Source organism: Oncorhynchus masou, chromosome 27, assembly GCF_036934945.1.
Source record: "Oncorhynchus masou masou isolate Uvic2021 chromosome 27, UVic_Omas_1.1, whole genome shotgun sequence".
NCBI lineage: Eukaryota > Metazoa > Chordata > Actinopteri > Salmoniformes > Salmonidae > Oncorhynchus > Oncorhynchus masou.
In genome coordinates this window covers 60,060,519-60,083,808 of record NC_088238.1, presented here as the reverse complement: position 1 = coordinate 60,083,808, position 23,290 = coordinate 60,060,519, and the positions used below count along the sequence as shown (strand labels likewise).

The following is a 23,290-nucleotide window of genomic DNA, read 5'->3' as shown; positions in this document are numbered from 1 at the left end:
CTCGAGCCATAACTCTAGCTATACCCTTAACTCTAGCTCGAGCCATAGCTCTATCTCTAGCTATAACTCTAGCTATAACTCTAGCTCTAGCCATAACTCTATCTCTAGCTATAACTCTAGCTATAACCTTAACTCTTGCTCGAGCCATAACTCTAGCTCTAACTCTAGCTATAACCTTAACTCTAGCTCGAGCCATAGCTCTAGCTCTAACTCTAGCTATAACCTTAACTCTAGCTCGAGCCATAACTCTAGCTCTAACTCTAGCTATAACCTTAACTCTAGCTCGAGCCATAGCTCTAGCTCTAACTCTAGCTATAACCTTAACTCTTGCTCGAGCCATAACTCTAGCTATACCCTTAACTCTAGCTCGAGCCATAGCTCTAGCCATAGCTCTAGCTATAACCTTAACTCTAGCTCGAGCCATAACTCTAGCTATACCCTTAACTCTAGCTCGAGCCATAGCTTTAGCTATAACCTAAACTCTAGCTCTAACTCTAGCTATAACCTTAACTCTAGCTCTAGCCATAGCTCTAGCTATAACCTTAACTCTAGCTCGAGCCATAGCTCTAGCTATAACCTTAACTCTAGCTCTAACTCTAGCTATAACCTTAACTCTAGCTCGAGCCATAGCTTTAGCTCTAACTCTAGCTATAACCTTAACTCTAGCTCGAGCCATAACTCTAGCTATAACCTTAACTCTAGCTCGAGCCATAGCTCTAGCTATACCCTTAACTCTAGCTCGAGCCATAACTCTAGCTATAACCTTAACTCTAGCTCTAGCTATAACTCTAGCTATACCCTTAACTCTAGCTCGAGCCATAACTCTAGCTATAACCTTAACTCTAGCTCTAGCCATAACTCTAGCTATAACCTTAACTCTAACTCGAGCCATAGCTCTAGCTCTAACTCTAGCTATAACCTTAACTCTAGCTCTAGCCATAACTCTAGCTATAACCTTAACTCTAACTCGAGCCATAGCTCTAGCTATAACTCTAGCTATACCCTTAACTCTAGCTCGAGCCATAACTCTAGCTATAACCTTAACTCTAGCTCTAGCCATAACTCTAGCTATAACCTTAACTCTAGCTCGAGCCATAGCTCTAGCCATAACTCTAGCTATACCCTTAACTCTAGCTCTAGCCATAACTCTAGCTATAACCTTAACTCTAGCCATAACTCTAGCTATACCCTTAACTCTAGCTCTAGCTATAACTCTAGCTATAACTCTAGCTATAACTCTAGCTATAACTCTAGCTATAACTCTAGCTATAACTCTAGCCATAACTCTAGCTATAACTCTAGCTCTAGCTCTAGCTATAACTCTAGCTATAACCTTAACTCTAGCTCGAGCCATAGCTCTAGCTATAACCTTAACTCTAGCTCGAGCCATATCTCTAGCTATAACCTTAACTCTAGCTCTAGCCATAGCTCTAGCTCTACCCTTAACTCTAGCTATAACTCTAGCAAGCTTTTGCCATGTCAACAGAGTTACAGTAATAGTTTCACCATCTGTAGATCATCTATAGGAACTATCCAAATAAAGCCATTATTTTCATGTGTGACAAACTATTTTGTAATTCAAATATAGCTGGTTCCATCTAAAATGGTATAAACAGATGATAACCCTTTCACATTGCTAAATTGATTGAGCTGAAGGTCCTATGGTCCTTTAAGCCAACTTTGGCCGTCTCTATTTCACACTGTGGAGACATTATTAGTTATACAGTACGAGTCAAAAGTTTGGACGCACCTACTCATTCAATGTTTTTTCTTTATTTTTACTTTTTTCTAAATTGTAGAATAACAGTGAGGACATCAACACTATGAAATAACACATATGGAATCATGTAGTAACCAAAAAAGTGTAAAACACATCAAAATATATTGACGAAAGCTTTGAACACTCTTCGCATTCTCTCAACCAACTTCACATGGAATGCTTTTCCCAACAGTCTTGAAGGAGTTCCCACATATGCTGAGCATTTGTTGGCAGATTTTCCTTCACTCTGTCCCAAACCATCTCATTTAGGTTGAGGTCGGGTGATTGTGGAGGCCAGGTCATCTGATGCAGCACTCCATCACTCTCCTTCTTGGTCAAATAGCCCTGATACAGCCTGGAGGTGTGTTTTGCGTCATTGTCCTGTTGAAAAACAAATGATAGTCCCAATAAGCGCAAACCAAATGGGATGGCGTATCGCTGCAAAATGCTGTGTTAGCCATGCTGGTTAACTATGCCTTGAATTCTAAATAAATCACTGACAGTGTCACCAGCGAAGCACCCCCACACTATCACACCTCCTCCATGCTTCAACTTGGGAACCACACATGCGGAGATCATCTGTTCACCTACTCTGCGCCTCACAAAGACACGGCGGTTGGAACCAACAATCTCAAATTTGGACTCATCAGACCAAAGGACAGATTTCCACCAGTCTAATGCTTGTGTTTCTTGGCCCAAACACGTTTCTTCTTTTTATTGGTGTCCTTTAGTAGTGGTTTCTTTGCAGCAATTCAACCATGAAGGCCTGATTCATGCAGTCTCTTCTGAACAGTTGATGTTGAGATATGTCTGTTACTTAAACTCTGTGAAGCATTTATTTTGGCTGCAATTTCTGAGGCTGGTAACTCTAATTAACTTATCCTGTTCCGCAGTGGTATCTCTGGGTCTTCCTTTCCTGTGTCAGTCCTCATGAGAGCCAGTTTCATCAAAGCGCTCGATGGTTTTTGTGACTGCACTTGAAGAAACATTACAAGTTCTTGACTGACCTTCATGTCTTAAACTAATGATGTACTGTAATTTGTCTTTGCTTATTTGAGCTGAACTTGCCATAATATGGACTTGGTCTTTTACCAAAAAGGGATATCTCCTGTATACCACCCCTACCTTGTCACAACTGATTGGCTCAAACTCATTAAGATGGAAAGAAATTCCACAAATTAACTTTTAACTGAAATTAATTCCAGGTGACTACCTCAAAGTTGGTTGCGAGAATGCCAAGAGTGTGCAAAACTGTCATCAAGGTGAAGGGTGGCGACTTTGAAGAATTTAAAATATATTTTAGATTTGTTTCACTTTTTTGGTTGCTACATGATTCCATATGTGTTATCTAATAGTTTTGATGTCTTCGCTATTATTCTACAATGTAGAAAACAGTTAAGATAAAGAAAGACCCTTCAATGAGTACAGTGGCTAGCGAAAGTATTTATCCCCCCTTGGCATTTTTCCTATTTTGTTGCCTTACAAACTGTGTAATGGTTTTCTTTTTGGGAAAGAGAGGCGGACCAAAATGCAGCGTGGTTAGTTTTGTCTTTCATTTGTCTTTCTTTAATAAAGATGAAAGTACTACAATTTACAAAACAAGAAAAAAAACACAGGAACAATTACCCACAAAAACCCAACACAAAACAGGCTACCTGAATATGGTTCCCAATCAGAGACAATGACTAACACCTGCCTCTGATTGAGAACCATGTCAGGCCTAACATAGAAATGGACAAATCAGACACACAACATAGAATGCCCACCCAGCTCACGTCCTGAACAACACTAAAACAAGGAAAACACACACGAACGATGGTCAGAACGTGACAGTACCCCCCCCCCCCCCAAGGTGCGGTCTCTGAACGCACAACCTAAACCTATAGGGGAGGGTCTGGGTGGGCATCTGTCTGCGGTGGCGGCTCTGGCGCTGGACGTGGACCCCGCTCCATAATTGTCTTAGACCCCCTCCTTAGCGTCCCTTGAGTGGTGACCCTCGCCGCTAACCTTGGCCTAGGAACCCTAACAACGGGCCACACTGGACTGAGGGGCAGCTCCGGACTGAGGGGCAGCTCGGGACTGAGGAAGCTCAGGACTGAGAAGAAGCTCAGGCAGGTTGATAAATCGAGCAGATCCTGGCTGGCTGGTGGTTCCGGCAGATCCTGGCTGAATGGCGGATCCTGGCTAAATGGCGGATCCTGGCTAAATGGCGGATCCTGGCTGACTGGCGGATCTGGAAGATCCTGGCTGACTGGCGGATCCTGGCTGACTGGCAGTTCTGGCAGATCCTGGCTGAATGACGGATCCTGGCTGAATGGCGGATCCTGGCTGAATGGCGGATCCTGGCTGAATGGCGGATCCTGGCTGAATGGCGGATCCTGGCTGATTGGCAGTTCTGGCGGATCCTGGCTGAATGGCAGTTCTGGCAGATCCTGGCTGACGGGCGGTTCCGGCAGATCCTGGCTGAATGGCGGATCCTGGCTGACTGGCAGGTTCCTGGCTCCCCCTCCTTAGCGTCCCTTGAGTGGCGACCCTCGCCGCTAACCTTGGCCTAGGAACCCTAACAACGGGCCACACTGGACTGAGGGGCAGCTCCGGACTGAGGGGCAACTCGGGACCGAGGAAGCTCAGGACTGAGAGGAAGCTCAGGACTGAGAGGAAGCTCAGGCAGGTTGATAAATCGAGCAGATCCTGGCTGACTGGCGGTTCCGGCAGATCCTGGCTGACTGGCAGTTCCGGCAGATCCTGGCTGAATGGCAGATCTGGCAGCGCTGGGCAGACTGGCGGCGCTGGGCAGACTGGCGGCACTGGCGGCGCTGGGCAGACTGGCGGCGCTGGGCAGACTGGCGGCGCTGGGCAGACTGGCGGCACTGGCAGCGCTGGGCAGACTTGCGGCACTGGCAGCGCTGGGCAGACTGGCGGCACTGGCAGCGCTGGGCAGACTGGCGGCACTGGCAGCGCTGGGCAGATGGGTAGCTCAGGCGCCGCTGGGCAGACGGGTAGCTCAGGCGCCGCTGGGCAGACTGGCGGCGCTGGTCAGAATGGCGGCGCTGGGCAGACTGGCGGCACTGATGGCGCTGGGCAGACTGGCGGCGCTGGGCAGACTGGCGGCGCTGGGCAGACTGGCGGCGCTGGGCAGACTGACGGCGCTGGGCAGACTGGTGGCGCTGGGCAGACGGGTAGCTCAGGCGGCGCTGGACAGAGAAGCTCTGGCGCCTCTGGACTGAGGGGCTCTGGCGCCTCTGGACTGAGGGGCTCTGGCGCCTCTGGACTGAGGGGCTCTGGCGCCTCTGGACTGAGGGGCTCTGGCGCCTCTGGACTGAGGGGCGGAAACTCTGGTAGCGCCGGACAGGCGGGAGCACCTGTGTTGATGGAACGGAGAGACAGCCTGGTGCGGGGTGCCGGCATTGGTGGTACCGGGCTGGGGACATACTACGCCAAATCAACTCCTCTCTCTCTCTTCACACTCCCCCAATTCTATTAACACCTCTTCGAGTGTCTCCTCATCTCCCATCCGTTCACTCTCCTCCATTCTGTCCAATAACTCCTCGACCCTCTCAGACTCAGCCCTCAGTTTCGCCGATAGCTCCGATAACATCCATGGCTCCTTACGGTTAACAGGGGAAGTTGGCTCAGGTCTGGCTCCTGCCTTTGCCACACTCTCCCTGTGCCACCCCACAAGAAATTTTTGGGGGTGCCTCTCGGGCTTCCAGCCGCTCTGCCGTGCTAGCTCCTCATAATGCCGCCTCTCTGCTTTCGCTGCCTCCAGCTCTGCTTTGGGGCGGCAATATTCCCCTGGCTCTGCCCAGGGTCCTTTCCCGTCAAGGATCTCATCCCAAGTCCACTTCTCCAAATAGTGCAGCCTCTCCCACTGCTGCTGCTGATGCTGCTGCTGTTGCTCCTGCTGCTGCTGCTTCTCCTGCTGCTGCTGTTGCTGCTGCCCCTGTTTACCACGCCGCTTGGTCCTTGGGTAATTCTGTAATGGTTTTCTTGTGGGGAAAGAGAGGCGGACCAAAATGCAGGGTGGTTAGTTTTGTGCATCTTTAATAAAGATGAAAGTACTACAATTTACAAAACAAGAAAAAAAAACAGTCCTATCTGGTGCCACAAACACAAAGACAGGAACAATTACCCACAAAACCCAACACAAAACAGGCTACCTAAATATGGTTCCCAATCAGAGACAATGACCTACACCTGCCTCTGATTGAGAACCATATCAGGCCTAACATAGAAATGGACAAACCAGACACACAACATAGAATGCCCACCCAGCTCACGTCCTGACCAACACTAAAACAAGGAAAACACACACGAACGATGGTCAGAACGTGACACACTGTATCATTTACACACCATGCCTACCACTTTGAAGATGCAAAATGTTTTTTTATTGTGAAACAAACCAGAAATAAGACACAAAAAAAAACAGAAAACTTGAGTGTGCATAACTAACACCCCCCCCCAAGGTCAGTACTTTGTAGAGCCACCTTTTGCTACAATTACAGCTGTATCTTGGGGTATGTCTCTATAAGCTTGGCAGATCTAGCCACTGGGATTTTTGCCCATTCTTCAAAGCAAAACTAGTACAGCTCCTTCAAGTTGGATCGGTTCTGCTGGTGTACAGCAATCTTTAAATCATACCACGTATTCTCAATTGGATTGAGATCTGGGATTTGACAGGGCCATTCCAAGACATTTAAATGTTTCTTCTCAAACTGCTTGAGTGTTGCTTTAGCAGTATGCTTAGGGTCACCCTGCTGGAAGGTGAACCTCCGTCCCAGTCTCAAATCTCTGGAAGACTGAAACAGGTTTCCCGAAAGAATTTCCCTGTATTTGCTGATGAAAAACTTCCTCACACCACTACCATACTTCACTGTGAGGATGTTGTTCTCGGGGTGATGAGAGGCATTGGGCTTGCACCAGACATAGCGTTTTCCTTGATGGCCAAAAAGCTACATTTTAGTCTCATCTGACCAGAGTATCTTCTTCCATCTGTTTGGGGAGTCTCCCACATGCCTTTTGGCGAACACCAAACATGTTTGCTTATTTTTTTATTTAAGCAATGGCTTTTTTCTGGCCGCTCTTCTCTATTTTTTTTACATTTTAATTTAACCTTTATTTATCTAGGCAAGTCAGTTAATAACAAATTCTTATTTACAATGACGGCCTACCGGGGAACAGTGGGTTAACTGCCTTGTTCAGGGGCCCAGCTCTGTGAGGTGTACAGTTGAAAGTGGTCCTATGGACAGATACTCCAATATCCGCTGTGGAGCTTTGCAACGCCTTCAGGGTTATCTTTGGTCTCTTTGTTGCTTCTCTGATTAATGCCCTCCTTGGCTGGTCCGTGAGATTTGGTGGGCGGCCCTCTCTTGACAGGTTTGTTGTGGTGCTATATTCTTTTAATTTTTTAATCATGGATTTAATGGTGCTCCGTGGGATGTTCAAAGTTTCTGATATTTTTTATAACCCAACCCTGATCTGTACTTCTCCACAACTTTGTCCCTGACATGTTTGGAGAACTCCTTGGTTTTCATGGTGCCACTTGCTTGGTGGTGCACCTTGCTTAGTGGTGTTGCAGACTCTGGGGCCTTTCAGAACAGGTGTATATGTACTGAGATCATGTGACAGATCATTGCACACAGGTGGACTTTATTTAACTGAACGTAATTGGTTGCAACAGATCTTATTTAGGGGCTTCGTAGCAAAAGGGGTGAATACATATGTACGTACCACTTTTCAGTTTTTTTAGGCTGTCTCATCGTTCTCGGTGATCGGGCCTACCACTGTTGTGTCATTAGCAAACTAAATGCTGATTTTGGAGTTGGCCGTGCAGTCATGAGTGAACAGGGAGTACAGGAGGGGACTGAGCAGGCACATCTGGGGGGGCTCCAGTGTGGCGGATCAGAGTGGTGGATGTGTTGTTACCTACCCTTACCACCTGGGGGCGGCCTGTCAGGAAGTTCAGTATACAGTTGCAGAGGGAGGTGTTTAGTCCCAGGGTCCTTAGCTTAGTGATGAGCTTTGAGGGAACTATGGTGTTGAACGCTGAGCTGTAGTCAATGAATAGCATTCTATATGTTGTGTTTTTGTGCAAATACTCTTGCAAAAAACTGTTGGTAACCAATGATACTTTTTGAATAATTGAAAAGGCATTGCTGCTATCCAAAATAGCCCCTTTAATATTCATTAATATTCATTCAAATCAGAGTAATTTCTTTTTTACTAAGATCATAGTTTGACTTCAGTCATTAGATGCTGTTTGATCTGTTCACTATTATTCTACAATGTAGAAAATAGTAAAAAGATTAGAAAAATCCTGCAATGAGTAGGTGTGTCCAAACTTTTGACTGGTACTGTATGTCAAGGGGTCAGTGAGTAACAGGTATATAACAGTGTAACAGGTAGGTAACAGACTAACAGGTAGGTAACAGAGTAACAGGCTGTTAACAGGTAGTTAACAGAGGAACTGGTAGGTAACAGGTAGTTAACAGAGTAACAGGTATGTAACAGGTAACAGCGAGTTAACAGAGTAACAGGTATGTAACAGAGTAACAGGTAGGTAACGGGTAGTTAACAGAGGAACTGGTAGGTAACCGAGGAACTGGTAGGTAACAGGTAGTTAACAGAGTAACAGGTATGTAACAGAGTAACATGTAGGTAACGGGTAGTTAACAGAGGAACTGGTAGGTAACAGGTAGTTAACAGAGTAACAGGTATGTAACAGAGTAACAGGTAGGTAACGGGTAGTTAACAGAGGAACTGGTAGGTAACCGAGGAACTGGTAGGTAACAGGTAGTTAACAGAGTAACAGGTAGTTAACAGAGTAACAGATATGTAACAGAGTAACAGGTAGGTAACGGGTAGTTAACAGAGGAACTGGTAGGTAACAGGTAGTTAACAGAGTAACAGGTAGTTAACAGAGTAACAGGTATGTAACAGAGTAACATGTAGGTAACGGGTAGTTAACAGAGGAACTGGTAGGTAACAGGTAGTTAACAGAGTAACAGGTATGTAACAGAGTAACAGGTAGGTAACAGAGTAACAGGTATGTAACAGAGTAACAGGTAGGTAACAGAGTAACAGGTATGTAACAGAGTAACAGGTAGTTAACAGAGTAACAGGTAGGTAACGGAGTAACAGGTATGTAACAGAGTAACAGGTAGTTAACAGAGTAACAGGTAGGTAACAGAGTAACAGGTATGTAACAGAGTAACAGGTAGTCACTCCAGAGGTTTTAAATGTCACGTATGTAACAGAGTAACAGGTATGTAACAGAGTAACAGGTATGTAACAGAGTAACAGGTATGTAACATAGTAACAGGTAGTTAACAGAGGAACTGGTAGGTAACATAGTAACAGGTAGTTAACAGAGTAACAGGTAGTTAACAGAGGAACTGGTAGGTAACGATATTCACTCCAGAGGTTTTAAATGTCATTGCAAGTGGTGGAAACAAGGAACAGATTGCGCGTGGCTAAGAGCATTTTCTCCCTGAATGATAGACTGAATAATATAGAAGAAAATAACACACTGAGTTAGAGGAGACATGGTCGTCACATTGGATGAATGTCACACGGCTGTCTGATAGCTCCGTAGAACGGGCCAGTCAATAGACTGTCGGGTGTTATTACAAGGAGTGGTTTGTCAATACGGCTCCATCAGGATGCTCCTGTGAGCCCTAAATGACTGGAGTCTATAGCGCAAGCGTCCGTGATAACAGGGGCCTAATTGACAGGGCCTCTCCTGCCTCCTGGGGCGTGGGTAGTACTGAGAGAGGCGAGAATGGAGATCTGACGAGGCAAGGGACAGAACCAGGGGGTGAGAGGTGGGACATAAGGGAGAGCACAGTAGGGATCACACTGGTGGAAAGAGGCCTGCACTGACACTCTCTTAGACCCCTCTGTACCCTGGCCCTGACAGCAATCCATTTGAGGTTCCCTGACATGGAGGCATGGTGGCATGGTGATATGGACACATGGTGATATGGAGACATAGACACATGGTGATATGGAGACATGGTGATATGGACACATGGTGATATGGAGACATAGACACATGGTGATATGGAGACATGGTGATATGGACACATGGTGATATGGAGACATAGACACATGGTGATATGGACACATGGTGATATGGAGACATAGACACATGGTGATATGGAGACATGGTGATATGGAGACATGGTGATATGGACACATGGTGATATGGAGACATAGACACATGGTGATATGGACACATGGTGATATGGAGACATAGACACATGGTGATATGGAGACATGGTGATATGGAGACATGGTGATATGGAGACATAGGCACATGGTGATATGGAGACATGGTGATATGGAGACATGGTGGCATGGAGACATAGACACATGGTGATATGGAGACATGGTGATATGGAGACATGGTGGCATGGAGACATAGACACATGGTGATATGGAGACATGGTGGCATGAAGACATAGACACATGGTGATATGGAGACATGGCGATATGGAGGCATGGAGACATAGTGGCATGGAGACATGGTGACATAGACACATGGTGATATGGAGACATGGTGGCATGGAGACATAGACACATGGTGATATGGAGGCATGGAGACATAGTGGCATGGAGACATGGTGACATAGACACATGGTGATATGGATACATGGTGGCATGGAGACATAGACACATGGTGATATGGAGACATGGTGATATGGAGACATAGACACATGGTGATATGGAGACATGGTGGCATGGAGACATAGACACATGGTGATATGGAGACATAGACACATGGTGATATGGAGACATGGTGGCATGGAGACATAGACACATGGTGATATGGAGACATGGTGATATGGAGACATGGTGGCATGGAGACATAGACACATGGTGATATGGAGACATGGTGATATGCAGACATGGTGGCATGGAGACATAGACACATGGTGATATGGAGACATGGTGGCATGAAGACATAGACACATGGTGATATGGAGGCATGGAGACATAGTGGCATGGAGACATGGTGACATAGACACATGGTGATATGGAGACATGGTGGCATGGAGACATAGACACATGGTGATATGGAGGCATGGAGACATAGTGGCATGGAGACATGGTGACATAGACACATGGTGATATGGATACATGGTGGCATGGAGACATAGACACATGGTGATATGGAGACATGGTGATATGGAGACATAGACACATGGTGATATGGAGACATGGTGGCATGGAGACATTGTGGCATGGAGACATAGTGGCATGGAGACATGGTGACATGGTGATATGGAGACATAGACACATGGTGATATGGAGACATGGTGATATGGAGACATGGTGGCATGGAGACATAGACACATGGTGATATGGAGACATGGTGGCATGGAGACATAGTGGCATGGAGACATGGTGGCATGGAGACATAGACACATGGTGATATGGAGACATGGTGATATGGAGACATGGTGGCATGGAGACATAGTGGCATGGAGACATGGTGATATGGAGACATGGTGGCATGGAGACATGGAGACATAGACACATGGTGATATGGAGACATGGTGGCATGGAGACATAGACACATGGAGACATGGAGACATGGTGATATGGAGACATGGTGGCATAGACACATGGTGATATGGAGACATTGAGACATGGTGGCATAGACACATGGTGATATGGAGACATGGTGGCATGGAGACATAGACACATGGAGACATGGTGATATGGAGACATGGAGACATAGACACATGGTGATATGGAGACATGGAGACATAGACACATGGTGATATGGAGACATGGTGGCATGGAGACATAGACACATGGTGATATGGAGACATGGAGACATGGTGGCATAGACACATGGTGATATGGAGGCATGATGATATGGAGACATGGTGATATGGAGACATAGACACATGGTGATATGGAGACATGGTGGCATGGAGACATAGACACATGATGATATGGAGGCATGGTGATATGGAGGCATGGAGACATGGAGACATAGACACATGGTGATATGGAGACATGGTGGCATGGTGACATAGACACATGGTGATATGGAGACATGGTGGCATAGACACATGGTGATATGGAGACATGGTGGCATAGACACATGGTGATATGGAGGCATGGAGACATGGTGGCATAGACACATGGTGATATGGAGACATGGTGGCATGGAGACATAGACACATGGAGACATGGAGACATGGTGATATGGAGACATGGTGGCATAGACTCATGGTGATATGGAGACATGGAGACATGGTGGCATAGACACATGGTGATATGGAGACATGGTGGCATGGAGACATAGACACATGGAGACATGGTGATATGGAGACATGGAGACATAGACACATGGTGATATGGAGACATGGTGGCATGGAGACATACACACATGGTGATATGGAGACATGGAGACATGGTGGCATAGACACATGGTGATATGGAGACATGGTGGCATGGAGACATAGACACATGGTGATATGGAGGCATGATGATATGGAGACATGGTGATATGGAGACATAGACACATGGTGATATGGAGACATGGTGGCATGGAGACATAGACACATGGTGATATGGAGGCATGATGATATGGAGGCATGGAGACATGGAGACATAGACACATGGTGATATGGAGACATGGTGGCATGGAGACATAGTGGCATGGAGACATGGAGACATGGTGATATGGAGGCATGGAGACATAGACACATGGTGATATGGAGACATGGAGACATGGTGGCATAGACACATGGTGGCATGGAGACATAGACACATGGTGATATGGAGACATGGAGACATGGTGGCATAGACACATGGTGATATGGAGACATGGTGGCATGGAGACATAGACACATGGTGATATGGAGACATGGAGACATGGTGATATGGAGGCATGGAGACATGGTGGCATAGACACATGGTGATATGGAGACATGGTGGCATGGAGACATAGACACATGGTGATATGGAGACATGGTGGCATAGACACATGGTGATATGGAGACATGGTGGCATAGACACATGGTGATATGGAGGCATGGAGACATGGTGGCATAGACACATGGTGATATGGAGACATGGTGGCATGGAGACATAGACACATGGAGACATGGAGACATGGTGGCATAGACACATGGTGATATGGAGACATGGAGACATGGTGGCATAGACACATGGTGATATGAAGACATGGTGGCATGGAGACATAGACACATGGAGACATGGAGACATGGAGGCATGGAGACATAGACACATGGTGATATGGAGACATGGTGATATGGAGACATGGAGACATGGTGATATGGAGACATGGTGGCATGGAGACATAGACACATGGTGATATGGAGACATGGAGACATAGACACATGGTGATATGGAGACATGGTGGCATGGAGACATAGACACATGGTGATATGGAGACATGGAGACATGGTGGCATAGACACATGGTGATATGGAGACATGGTGGCATGGAGACATAGACACATGGTGATATGGAGACATGGTGATATGGAGACATAGACACATGGTGATATGGAGACATGGTGGCATAGACACATGGTGATATGGAGACATGGTGGCATAGACACATGGTGATATGGAGGCATGGAGACATGGTGGCATAGACACATGGTGATATGGAGACATGGTGGCATGGAGACATAGACACATGGAGACATGGAGACATGGTGGCATAGACACATGGTGATATGGAGACATGGAGACATGGTGGCATAGACACATGGTGATATGAAGACATGGTGGCATGGAGACATAGACACATGGAGACATGGAGACATGGAGGCATGGAGACATAGACACATGGTGATATGGAGACATGGTGATATGGAGACATGGAGACATGGTGATATGGAGACATGGTGGCATGGAGACATAGACACATGGTGATATGGAGACATGGAGACATAGACACATGGTGATATGGAGACATGGTGGCATGGAGACATAGACACATGGTGATATGGAGACATGGAGACATGGTGGCATAGACACATGGTGATATGGAGACATGGTGGCATGGAGACATAGACACATGGTGATATGGAGACATGGTGATATGGAGACATAGACACATGGTGATATGGAGACATGGTGGCATGGAGACATAGACACATGGTGATATGGAGACATGGTGATATGGAGACATAGACACATGGTGATATGGAGACATGGAGACATAGACACATGGTGATATGGACACATGGAAACATGGTGATATGGAGACATGGTGGCATGGAGACAAAGACACATGGTGATATGGAGACATGGTGGCATGGAGACATAGACACATGGAGACATGGTGATATGGAGACATGGTGATATGGAGACATGGAGACATAGACACATGGTGATATGGACACATGGAGACATGGTGATATGGAGGCATGGAGACATAGACACATGGTGATATGGAGACATGGAGACATAGACACATGGAGACATGGAGACATGGTGATATGGAGACATGGTGATATGGAGACATGGTGGCATGGAGACATAGACACATGGAGACATGGTGGCATGGAGACATGGTGATATGGAGACATGGAGACATGGTGATATGGAGACATGGTGGCATGGAGACATAGACACATGGAGACATGGTGGCATGGAGACATGGTGATATGGAGACATAGACACATGGAGACATGGTGGCATGGAGACATAGACACATGGAGACATGGTGGCATGGAGACATAGACACATGGAGACATGGAGACATGGTGGCATGGAGACATGGAGGCATGGAGACATAGACACATGGTGATATGGAGACATAGACACATGGTGATATGGAGACATAGACACATGGTGATATGGAGACATAGACACATGGTGATATGGAGACATGGAGACATAGACACATGGTGATATGGAGACATGGTGGCATGGAGACATAGACACATGGTGATATGGAGACATGGAGACATAGACACATGGTGATATGGAGACATGGTGGCATGGAGACATAGACACATGGTGATATGGAGACATGGTGGCATGGAGACATAGACACATGGTGATATGGAGACATGGAGACATAGACACATGGTGATATGGTGGCATGGAGACATAGACACATGGTGATATGGAGGCATGGATGCCAGGAAAAGGAGCTAGTGAACTCAGGGACCTTAAGATAGGACCCGCTGTCCGTGTCTCTCAATCTGGACAAGGCTAAAGAATGTTGAAATGTCATAGAATGGGCTTGTTGCCTATGAGGACAGATGAGTGTTATTAGACAGATATGAGTCCTGGAAGGGGACCCAGTGTGGGTACATTTCTACTGAAAAGGGTTTTGTGTTTCTCTCTATATTTATCCCTCAGTGATCATCCAATAATCTCCTTTTCTGTGTCATTATTTTCAGCAAGGTCTGACATTTAATATTAATAGTGATTTCTGTTTAATGTCTAAAAAAATAAATAATCTGAGATGATATGCAATCACATGTTTGTATATATGGTCTCTTTTGTCCAAAGCGACTTACTCTTTAAGGGGCAATCCATTTAGCTACAGCCATTTTGGATCAATAAATGAATTATATGTACCCATTGATTTGTGATTAATATGAAGTATAAATGCCTCATGAGCTTAGTTCAACTGTTGCCCCACATTCAGAACCCGACATAGAAGCTTGTTCTAGGCCAATGTTTGTAAACAATGCAAATGTAAACAATCGCTGTATAGCCTCAAAACATGGTTTAAAACTACACATTTGATATACGGTGGATGATCAATCCTTGGAGCTCTGTCTATGATTTTGAGAGTGGTTACATTTCCTCCAGCCCCGTCCCTCAGCTTTTTTTTTTTTACCCGAGAACTCGTTATTGTTTCAACTGCTGATTGCCCCTTTTAACTCAGTAGGCCAATTCAGAAGCAGACTAGAATCAGAATCACAACCCTGACACTCTAACCAACTGAATCATTGAGGTTCACTATTTACTGTTGTGTCGCACTGCTTTGCTTTTTATTTTGGCCAGGTCACAGTTGTCAATGAGAACTTGTTCTCAACTAGCCTATCTGGTTAAATAAAAGGTGAAATAAAATAAACATGTAAAAAATTGGAGAGTCAGAACCATATTAACCAGAACCATAAAGCTGTATTTCGTCATCGCACGGGAAGTAAACACCTCATATATCTGGTTCAGTGTTATTGCTCTTCCCTCCCTCTCTGTGCAGAACAGAGAATTAACTCACACAAATGGTAATTCATATGTTTTGTCGGAGGAGAGATCGACAGCGCCAGGCACCAGGGACTAGCAGAGGGCACTGCAGCCACCTCCGCTAGACTTTTGTTTTGCCCAGTTAGTAAACCTGGTGCTAAGTGATGTCAACATTTTGTCTCAATATTTATCGGGAATTTGGGATTATAATAATGAATGGAGTTTATATCTGCTCTCTCTGTCTGTTTCAGGAAGTGGGGGTCATGGGCGGGGCCACCAGAGAACCCATATTGCCAAATGAGGTATGAGAGTGGAGAGCCCTGCTGGCAAGGCCCTACCAGAAACACCATGGTAAGTACATTAGTGGGATGTTACTGTACTGTAAAGGGCACAGAAACAGGGAGGGAGGGAGGGAGGGAGGGAGGGAGGGAGGGAGGGAGGGAGGGAGGCAGGCAGGCAGGCAGGCAAAGAGGTAGGAAGACATAGACAGACAGACAGACAGACAGACAGACAGACAGACAGACAGACAGACAGACAGACAGACAGACAGACAGACAGACAGACAGACAGACAGACAGACAGACAGACAGATAGATAGACAGACGAGGTAGGAAGACACAGACAGGCAGGTAGCCAGGAAGACAGACATACAGGCAGACAAACAAAGAGGTAGGAAGACAGACAGACAGACAGACAGACAGACAGACAGACAGACAGACAGACAGGCAGGCAGACAGGCAGACAGACACGCAGACAACATAAGTAGGAAGACACAGCCAGGCAGAAAGACAGGAAGACAGACATACAGGCAGACAGACAGACAGGCAGGCATAGAGGTTGGAAGACACAGACAGGCAGATAGACAGGAAGACAGACAGACAGGCAGGCAAAGAGGTAGGAAGACATGGATAGGCAGACAGACAGACAGACAGCGATAGATGCCATTTTCATCCTCATGCTATCGTTGTACACTATTCACTAGTAGAAAGACACTTTGTGAAACCACCGATTACTGAAGTCCCATAAAAAGTGAAACAAAAACAGGGCAACAGTAGCAGACGTACTCTTCACCTACATTTCTCTGTCCGTCCTGTCACTTCACTCTCTCTCTCACAAAGTTCACATTGTCTCCAGTCACTTCACTCTCTCTCTCACACAAAGTTCACATTGTCTCCAGTCACTTCACTCTCTCTCTCTCACAAAGTTCACATTGTCTCCAGTCACTTCACTCTCTCTCTCTCACAGAGTTCACAATGTCTCCAGTCACTTCACTCTCTCTCTCTCACAAAGTTCACATTGTCTCCAGTCACTTCACTCTCTCTCTCACAAAGTTCACATTGTCTCCAGTCACTTCACTCTCTCTCTCACAAAGTTCACATTGTCTCCAGTCACTTCACTCTCTCTCTCTCTCTCTCACAGAGTTCACAATGTCTCCAGTCACTTCACTCTCTCACAGAGTTCACAATGTCTCCAGTCACTTCACTCTCTCTCTCTCACAGAGTTCACATTGTCTCCAGTCACTTCACTCTCTCTCTCTCACAGAGTTCACATTGTCTCCAGTCACTTCACTCTCTCACAGAGTTCACAATGTCTCCAGTCACTTCACTCTCTCTCTCTCACAGAGTTCACATTGTCTCCAGTCACTTCACTCTCTCTCTCTCACAAAGTTCACATTGTCTCCAGTCACTTCACTCTCTCTCTCTCTCTCACAGAGTTCACATTGTCTCCAGTCACTTCACTCTCTCTCTCTCACAGAGTTCACAATGTCTCCAGTCACTTCACTCTCTCTCTCACAGAGTTCACATTGTCTCCAGTCACTTCACACTCTCTCTTTCACAGAGTTCACAATGTCTCCAGTCACTTCACTCTCTCTCTCACAGAGTTCACAATGTCTCCAGTCACTTCTCTCTCTCACAGAGTTCACAATGTCTCCAGTCACTTCACTCTCTCTCTCACAGAGTTCAATGTCTCCAGTCACTTCACACACTCTCTCTCTCAGAGTTCAATGTCTCCAGTCACTTCACACTCTCTCTCTCACAAAGTTCACATTGTCTCCAGTCACTTCACTCTCTCACAGAGTTCACAATGTCTCCAGTCACTTCACTCTCTCTCTCTCACAGAGTTCACATTGTCTCCAGTCACTTCACTCTCTCTCTCTCACAAAGTTCACATTGTCTCCAGTCACTTCACTCTCTCTCTCTCTCTCACAGAGTTCACATTGTCTCCAGTCACTTCACTCTCTCTCTCTCACAGAGTTCACAATGTCTCCAGTCACTTCACTCTCTCTCTCTCACAGAGTTCACATTGTCTCCAGTCACTTCACACTCTCTCTTTCACAGAGTTCACAATGTCTCCAGTCACTTCACTCTCTCTCTCACAGAGTTCACAATGTCTCCAGTCACTTCTCTCTCTCACAGAGTTCACAATGTCTCCAGTCACTTCACTCTCTCTCTCACAGAGTTCAATGTCTCCAGTCACTTCACACACTCTCTCTCTCAGAGTTCAATGTCTCCAGTCACTTCACACTCTCTCTCTCTCACAGAGTTCAATGTCTCCAGTCACTTCACTCTCTCTCTCACAGAGTTCAATGTCTCCAGTCACTTCACACACTCTCTCTCTCAGAGTTCAATGTCTCCAGTCACTTCACACTCTCTCTCTCTCTCACAGAGTTCAATAGCTCCAGTCAATTCACACTCACATAGTTCACAATGTCTCCAGTCACTTCACTCCCTCTCTCACACAGAATTCACAATGTCTCGTCTTTAACAGCAGGAATCTATCTGTTCAATTAAAAATGTAGCATGTTTAATCATCTCATTTTTCACAGCGCCCCCCCCTCCCCTCCCCTCCCCCCAACCCCTTCTCCCCTCCCCCCAACCCCTTCAACAGTTTAAATAGTTTCCAATCATCTGTAAATATATGTTCCGACCATCCAGAGGCCCTTTGAAAAGCCTCAATTGAATTCCTTCCACAACACTCCCTTGTCCACAACGTGGGCACACGGCATAAATGGAGTCTCCGCGAGAGGAAGTCGTTCCCTCATTATATTTGAAATGCTGAAGCCGGCTTTGCTCTTTTACCTCGGTGAAAGAGGCTTCTCTACCCCTTAGCGGGAGAATGGTAATGCGGGCAGTGGACGGCATTGTTTCAATGCCGGGTATGAAACTAATTCAAAGCCAAAGGGACCCGTGCCTGTTAAAAGACCCTGCAACACTGGAAGGGTCGGACTTAGTGTTTATTAATTAGATTCAAAAGGCTTGGGCTAATATGTGTGTTATGGACCGTGGATGTGGTCTCTAACTGGAATATATTGTAGATATACCATATATATATACTGCTCAAAAAAATAAAGGAAACACTAAAATAACACATCCTAGTTCTGAATGAATGAAATATTCTTATTAAATACTTTTTTCTTTACATAGTTGAATGTGCTGACAACAAAATCACACAAAAATTATCAATGGAAATCAAGTTTATCAACCCATGGAGGTCTGGATTTGGGAGTCACTCTCAAAATTAAAGTGGAAAACCACACTACAGGCTGATCCAACTTTGATGTAATGTCCTTAAAACAAGTCAAAATGAGGCTCAGTAGTGTGTGTGGCCTCCACGTGCCTGTATGACCTCCCTACAACGCCTGGGCATGCTCCTGATGAGATGGTGGATGGTCTCCTGAGGGATCTCCTCCCAGACCTGGACTACAGCATCCGCCAACTCCTGGACAGTCTGTGGTGCAACGTGGCGTTGGTGGATGGAGCGAGACGTGATGTCCCATGATGACAAGAAGGTTTGCTGTGTCTGTCAGCGTAGTGTCCAAAGCATGGAGGCGCTACCAGGAGACAGGCCAGTACATCAGGAGACGTGGAGGAGGCCGTAGGAGGGCAACAACCCAGCAGCAGGACTGCTACCTCCGCCTTTGTGCAAGGAGGATCAGGAGGAGCACTGCCAGAGCCCTGCAAAATGACCTCCAGCAGGCCACAAATGTGCATGTGTCTGCTCCATGAGGGTGGTATGAGGGCCCGACGTCCACAGGTGGGGGTTGTGCTTACAGCCCAACATCGTTCAGGACGTTTGGCATTTGCCAGAGAACACCAAGATTGGCAAATTCGCCACTGGCGCCCTGTGCTCTTCACAGATGAAAGCAGGTTCACACTGAGCACATGTGACAGACGTGACAGTCTGGAGACGCCGTGGAGAACGTTCTGCTGCCTGCAACATCCTCCAGCATGACCGGTTTGACGGTGGGTCAGTCATGGTGTGGGGTGGCATTTCTTTAGGGGGCCGCACAGCCCTCCATGTGCTCGCCAGAGGTAGCCTGACTGCCAGTAGGTACCGAGATGAGATCCTCAGACCCCTTGTGAGACCATATGCTGGTGCGGTTGGCCCTGGGTTCCTCCTATTGCAAGACGATGCTAGACCTCATGTGGCTGGAGTGTGTCAGCAGTTCCTGCAGGAGGAAGGCATTGATGCCCGTTCCCCAGACCTGAATCCAATTGAGCACATCTTGGACATCATGTCTCGCTCCATCCACCAACGCCACGTTGCACCACAGACTGTCCAGGAGTTGGCGGATGCTTTAGTCCAGGACCATGTTCTTTTCAGGATAACCTAGGCTACAAGTAGGAAAAACTATTTGATGTAAACAGCTGGAGGTTTATTGACACGTCAATAGAAAAACAAGGTCTGCCAAAGCATAAACCTGATTTAAAAAATGAATGTATATGATGATATAAATATATATATACACACACACACATGTATATGAATTCTGTATTTACAGAAATGGTTTGATTACTGGGAAATTAATATCCAACTAGTCAGTGACAACTGTTTGGAGTTTGTGACAGCAACTATGTGAGCTTATTCTAGTATTATAAACACTATGTCCTGGGATGTCCTATAGTCTATGTAGAAGAACACCTTACAGTATTATAGACACTATGTTCTGGGATGTCCTATAGTCTATGTAGAAGAACACCTTACAGTATTATAGACACTATGTTCTGGGATGTCCTATAGTCTATGTAGAAGAACACCTTACAGTATTATAGACACTATGTTCTGGGATGTCCTATAGTCTATGTAGAAGATCCCCTTACAGTATTATAGACACTATGTTCTGGGATGTCCTATAGTCTATGTAGAAGAACACCTTACAGTATTATAGACACTATGTCCTGGGATGTCCTATAGTCTATGTAGAAGATCCCCTTACAGTATTATAGACACTATGTCCTGGGATGTCCTATAGTCTATGTAGAAGAACACCTTACAGTATTATAGACACTATGTCCTGGGATGTCCTATAGTCTATGTAGAAGAGCCTGTTAATAACTCTTCTGTAGCATGTGAGGTCATATGTCATAGAGCAAAACGTGTTCGTGAGAGTCTCTGCTGTTAGATGGTTTTAATTAGCTGAAACCGTTCAGACTCTACGGGCGTTTTTCGTTAACATTCCCAGGATCCTCCTTTGTCTCACTAACACCACTCTAGCGCAGCCCCCCCCCCCGTTACTCAGACTAATGCGGAGGAAAATAGACGAATCCAAAGGTACGACTCAGAGGTCTGTAGCTCAAACCCAAAAACATTAGTACTGTCATTTACTGTGGTCCATTTCAGAAAATACAACATGAACACACTGTTGACACCTAGCCTATGTTGTAATGGAAGGTTCTGGAAGGTTCCGCCTCGTGTGGTCGGTTATTGTGTGTTTTGACACTCTTATGTAGGTGTCATAACCAGCCATAAAATAACACTATTTATGGGTCATGACAGCCGTTATGACACAGCATGGTTATGGCGCTGGGTGTGGAGTAAAGTGGTGTAATTTGTGGGTGTCTGAATGTGTTGTCGAAAAAAGAATTCTGAACGAACTACAATTTAAGTGTTGGGCCTAATTTGATCATTAGTTCCTCTTATTCTAGTTCCTCTTAGTTCCTCTTATTCTAGTTCCTCTTATTCTAGTTCCTCTTATTCTACTTCCTCTTATTCTACTTCCTCTTATTCTACTTCCTCTTATTCTACTTCCTCTTATTCTAGTTCCTCTTATTCTACTTCCTCTTATTCTACTTCCTCTTATTCTAGTTCCTCTTATTCTAGTTCCTCTTATTCTAGTTCCTCTTATTCTAGTTCCTCTTAGTTCCTCTTATTCTAGTTCCTCTTATTCTAGTTCCTCTTATTCTAGTTCCTCTTAGTTCCTCTTATTCTAGTTCCTCTTAGTTCCTCTTATTCTAGTGCCTCTTAGTTCCTCTTATTCTACCACGGTATATTGACAACAACAACATTCATACAACGAATGTGTAGAGACACAAATGTAAAGCGTCTTAAAATACACAACAGGAATGCCACATATCTGGTGCTTCTCCACACAGTCCTTTACGAGAGTCAAACGACAAGCCTCTTGACTTAACAGTGTCTCTCTCTCTCTCTTCTATTCACTTCTTCTCCGTGACTATCTCCCTCCATTGCCTCGTTTGTTTTTCTAGGTCATGTTGATATGTGGGACAGAGACAGCCTTGAGATCGGTAAAGGAGCCCAGCAAATGCCAGTACGTCATGGAGCTTCAGACTCCCGTGTCCTGTCAGCCGGCGCTGAGGCAGCGGGGCATACACAGTGAACTTTGACCCCCAGGGACCAAGGGAGGGAGCCATGCAGCCCCCATGCCGCTGGTGACAGACTTGTTTCGGGGCCACTCGGGCCCCAGTGTCCTCTGCCTTTGTGTCAGAACACATATCGCAATAATTGCTGTAGCTTATAATATGTTTTTGTCTTCCGTTGTCTTGTTACCATGGTGTTTTTGTTCCTCCTGACTGGCACGCTGTTAATTTCCATTGTGTTTTGTTGAGCTTTGTGGAATTGAGGAATTGATGGAGTCTTTTCATGTAAAATGTTGTTCTTAGAAATGTAGACATTTTAATTACCCTTGCTGTGTGTGTTAGGTTTTACGCTTTGCAGTACAGCTTCTCTGTCATTCCTGTTAAAACAATTATAATCACAGTAGTTTCCAAACACTGTTTAATGACAGCATTAAGTCAATCTATGATCTTTGTAACAAAGAAATGACTGATTTGAATGAAAATAAAGGGACTATTTTGGATAGCAGCAATGCCTTTTCAAATAGTATCATCGGTTACCAACACTATTTTTGCAAGAGTATTTGCACAAAAACAACACGACATACTGTATAACAAAATACAGTACCAGTCAAATGTTTGGACACACCTACTCATTAGACATTAAAACTACGAAATAACACATGTAGTAACCAAAAAAATTGTTAAACAAATCAACATATATTTTAGATTCTTCAAAGTTGCCACCCTTT

At 45.5% G+C, this 23,290-nt stretch overlaps 1 protein-coding gene across 2 annotated transcripts in view; it reads left to right on the top strand.

Moving 5' to 3' along the window:
- Window positions 1-23,067, top strand: part of LOC135516478 (glucosidase 2 subunit beta-like) — a 290,273-nt gene extending 267,206 nt beyond the window's left edge. For both annotated transcript variants that reach the window (XM_064940816.1, XM_064940815.1), the window contains 2 exons: window positions 16,215-16,314; window positions 22,452-23,067. In XM_064940816.1, the coding sequence (XP_064796888.1) occupies window positions 16,215-16,314; window positions 22,452-22,589 (238 nt within the window). In that variant the 3' untranslated portion in view covers window positions 22,590-23,067. The remainder of the gene's footprint in view (window positions 1-16,214; window positions 16,315-22,451) is intronic.
- The last annotated feature ends 223 nt before the right edge of the window (window positions 23,068-23,290 follow it).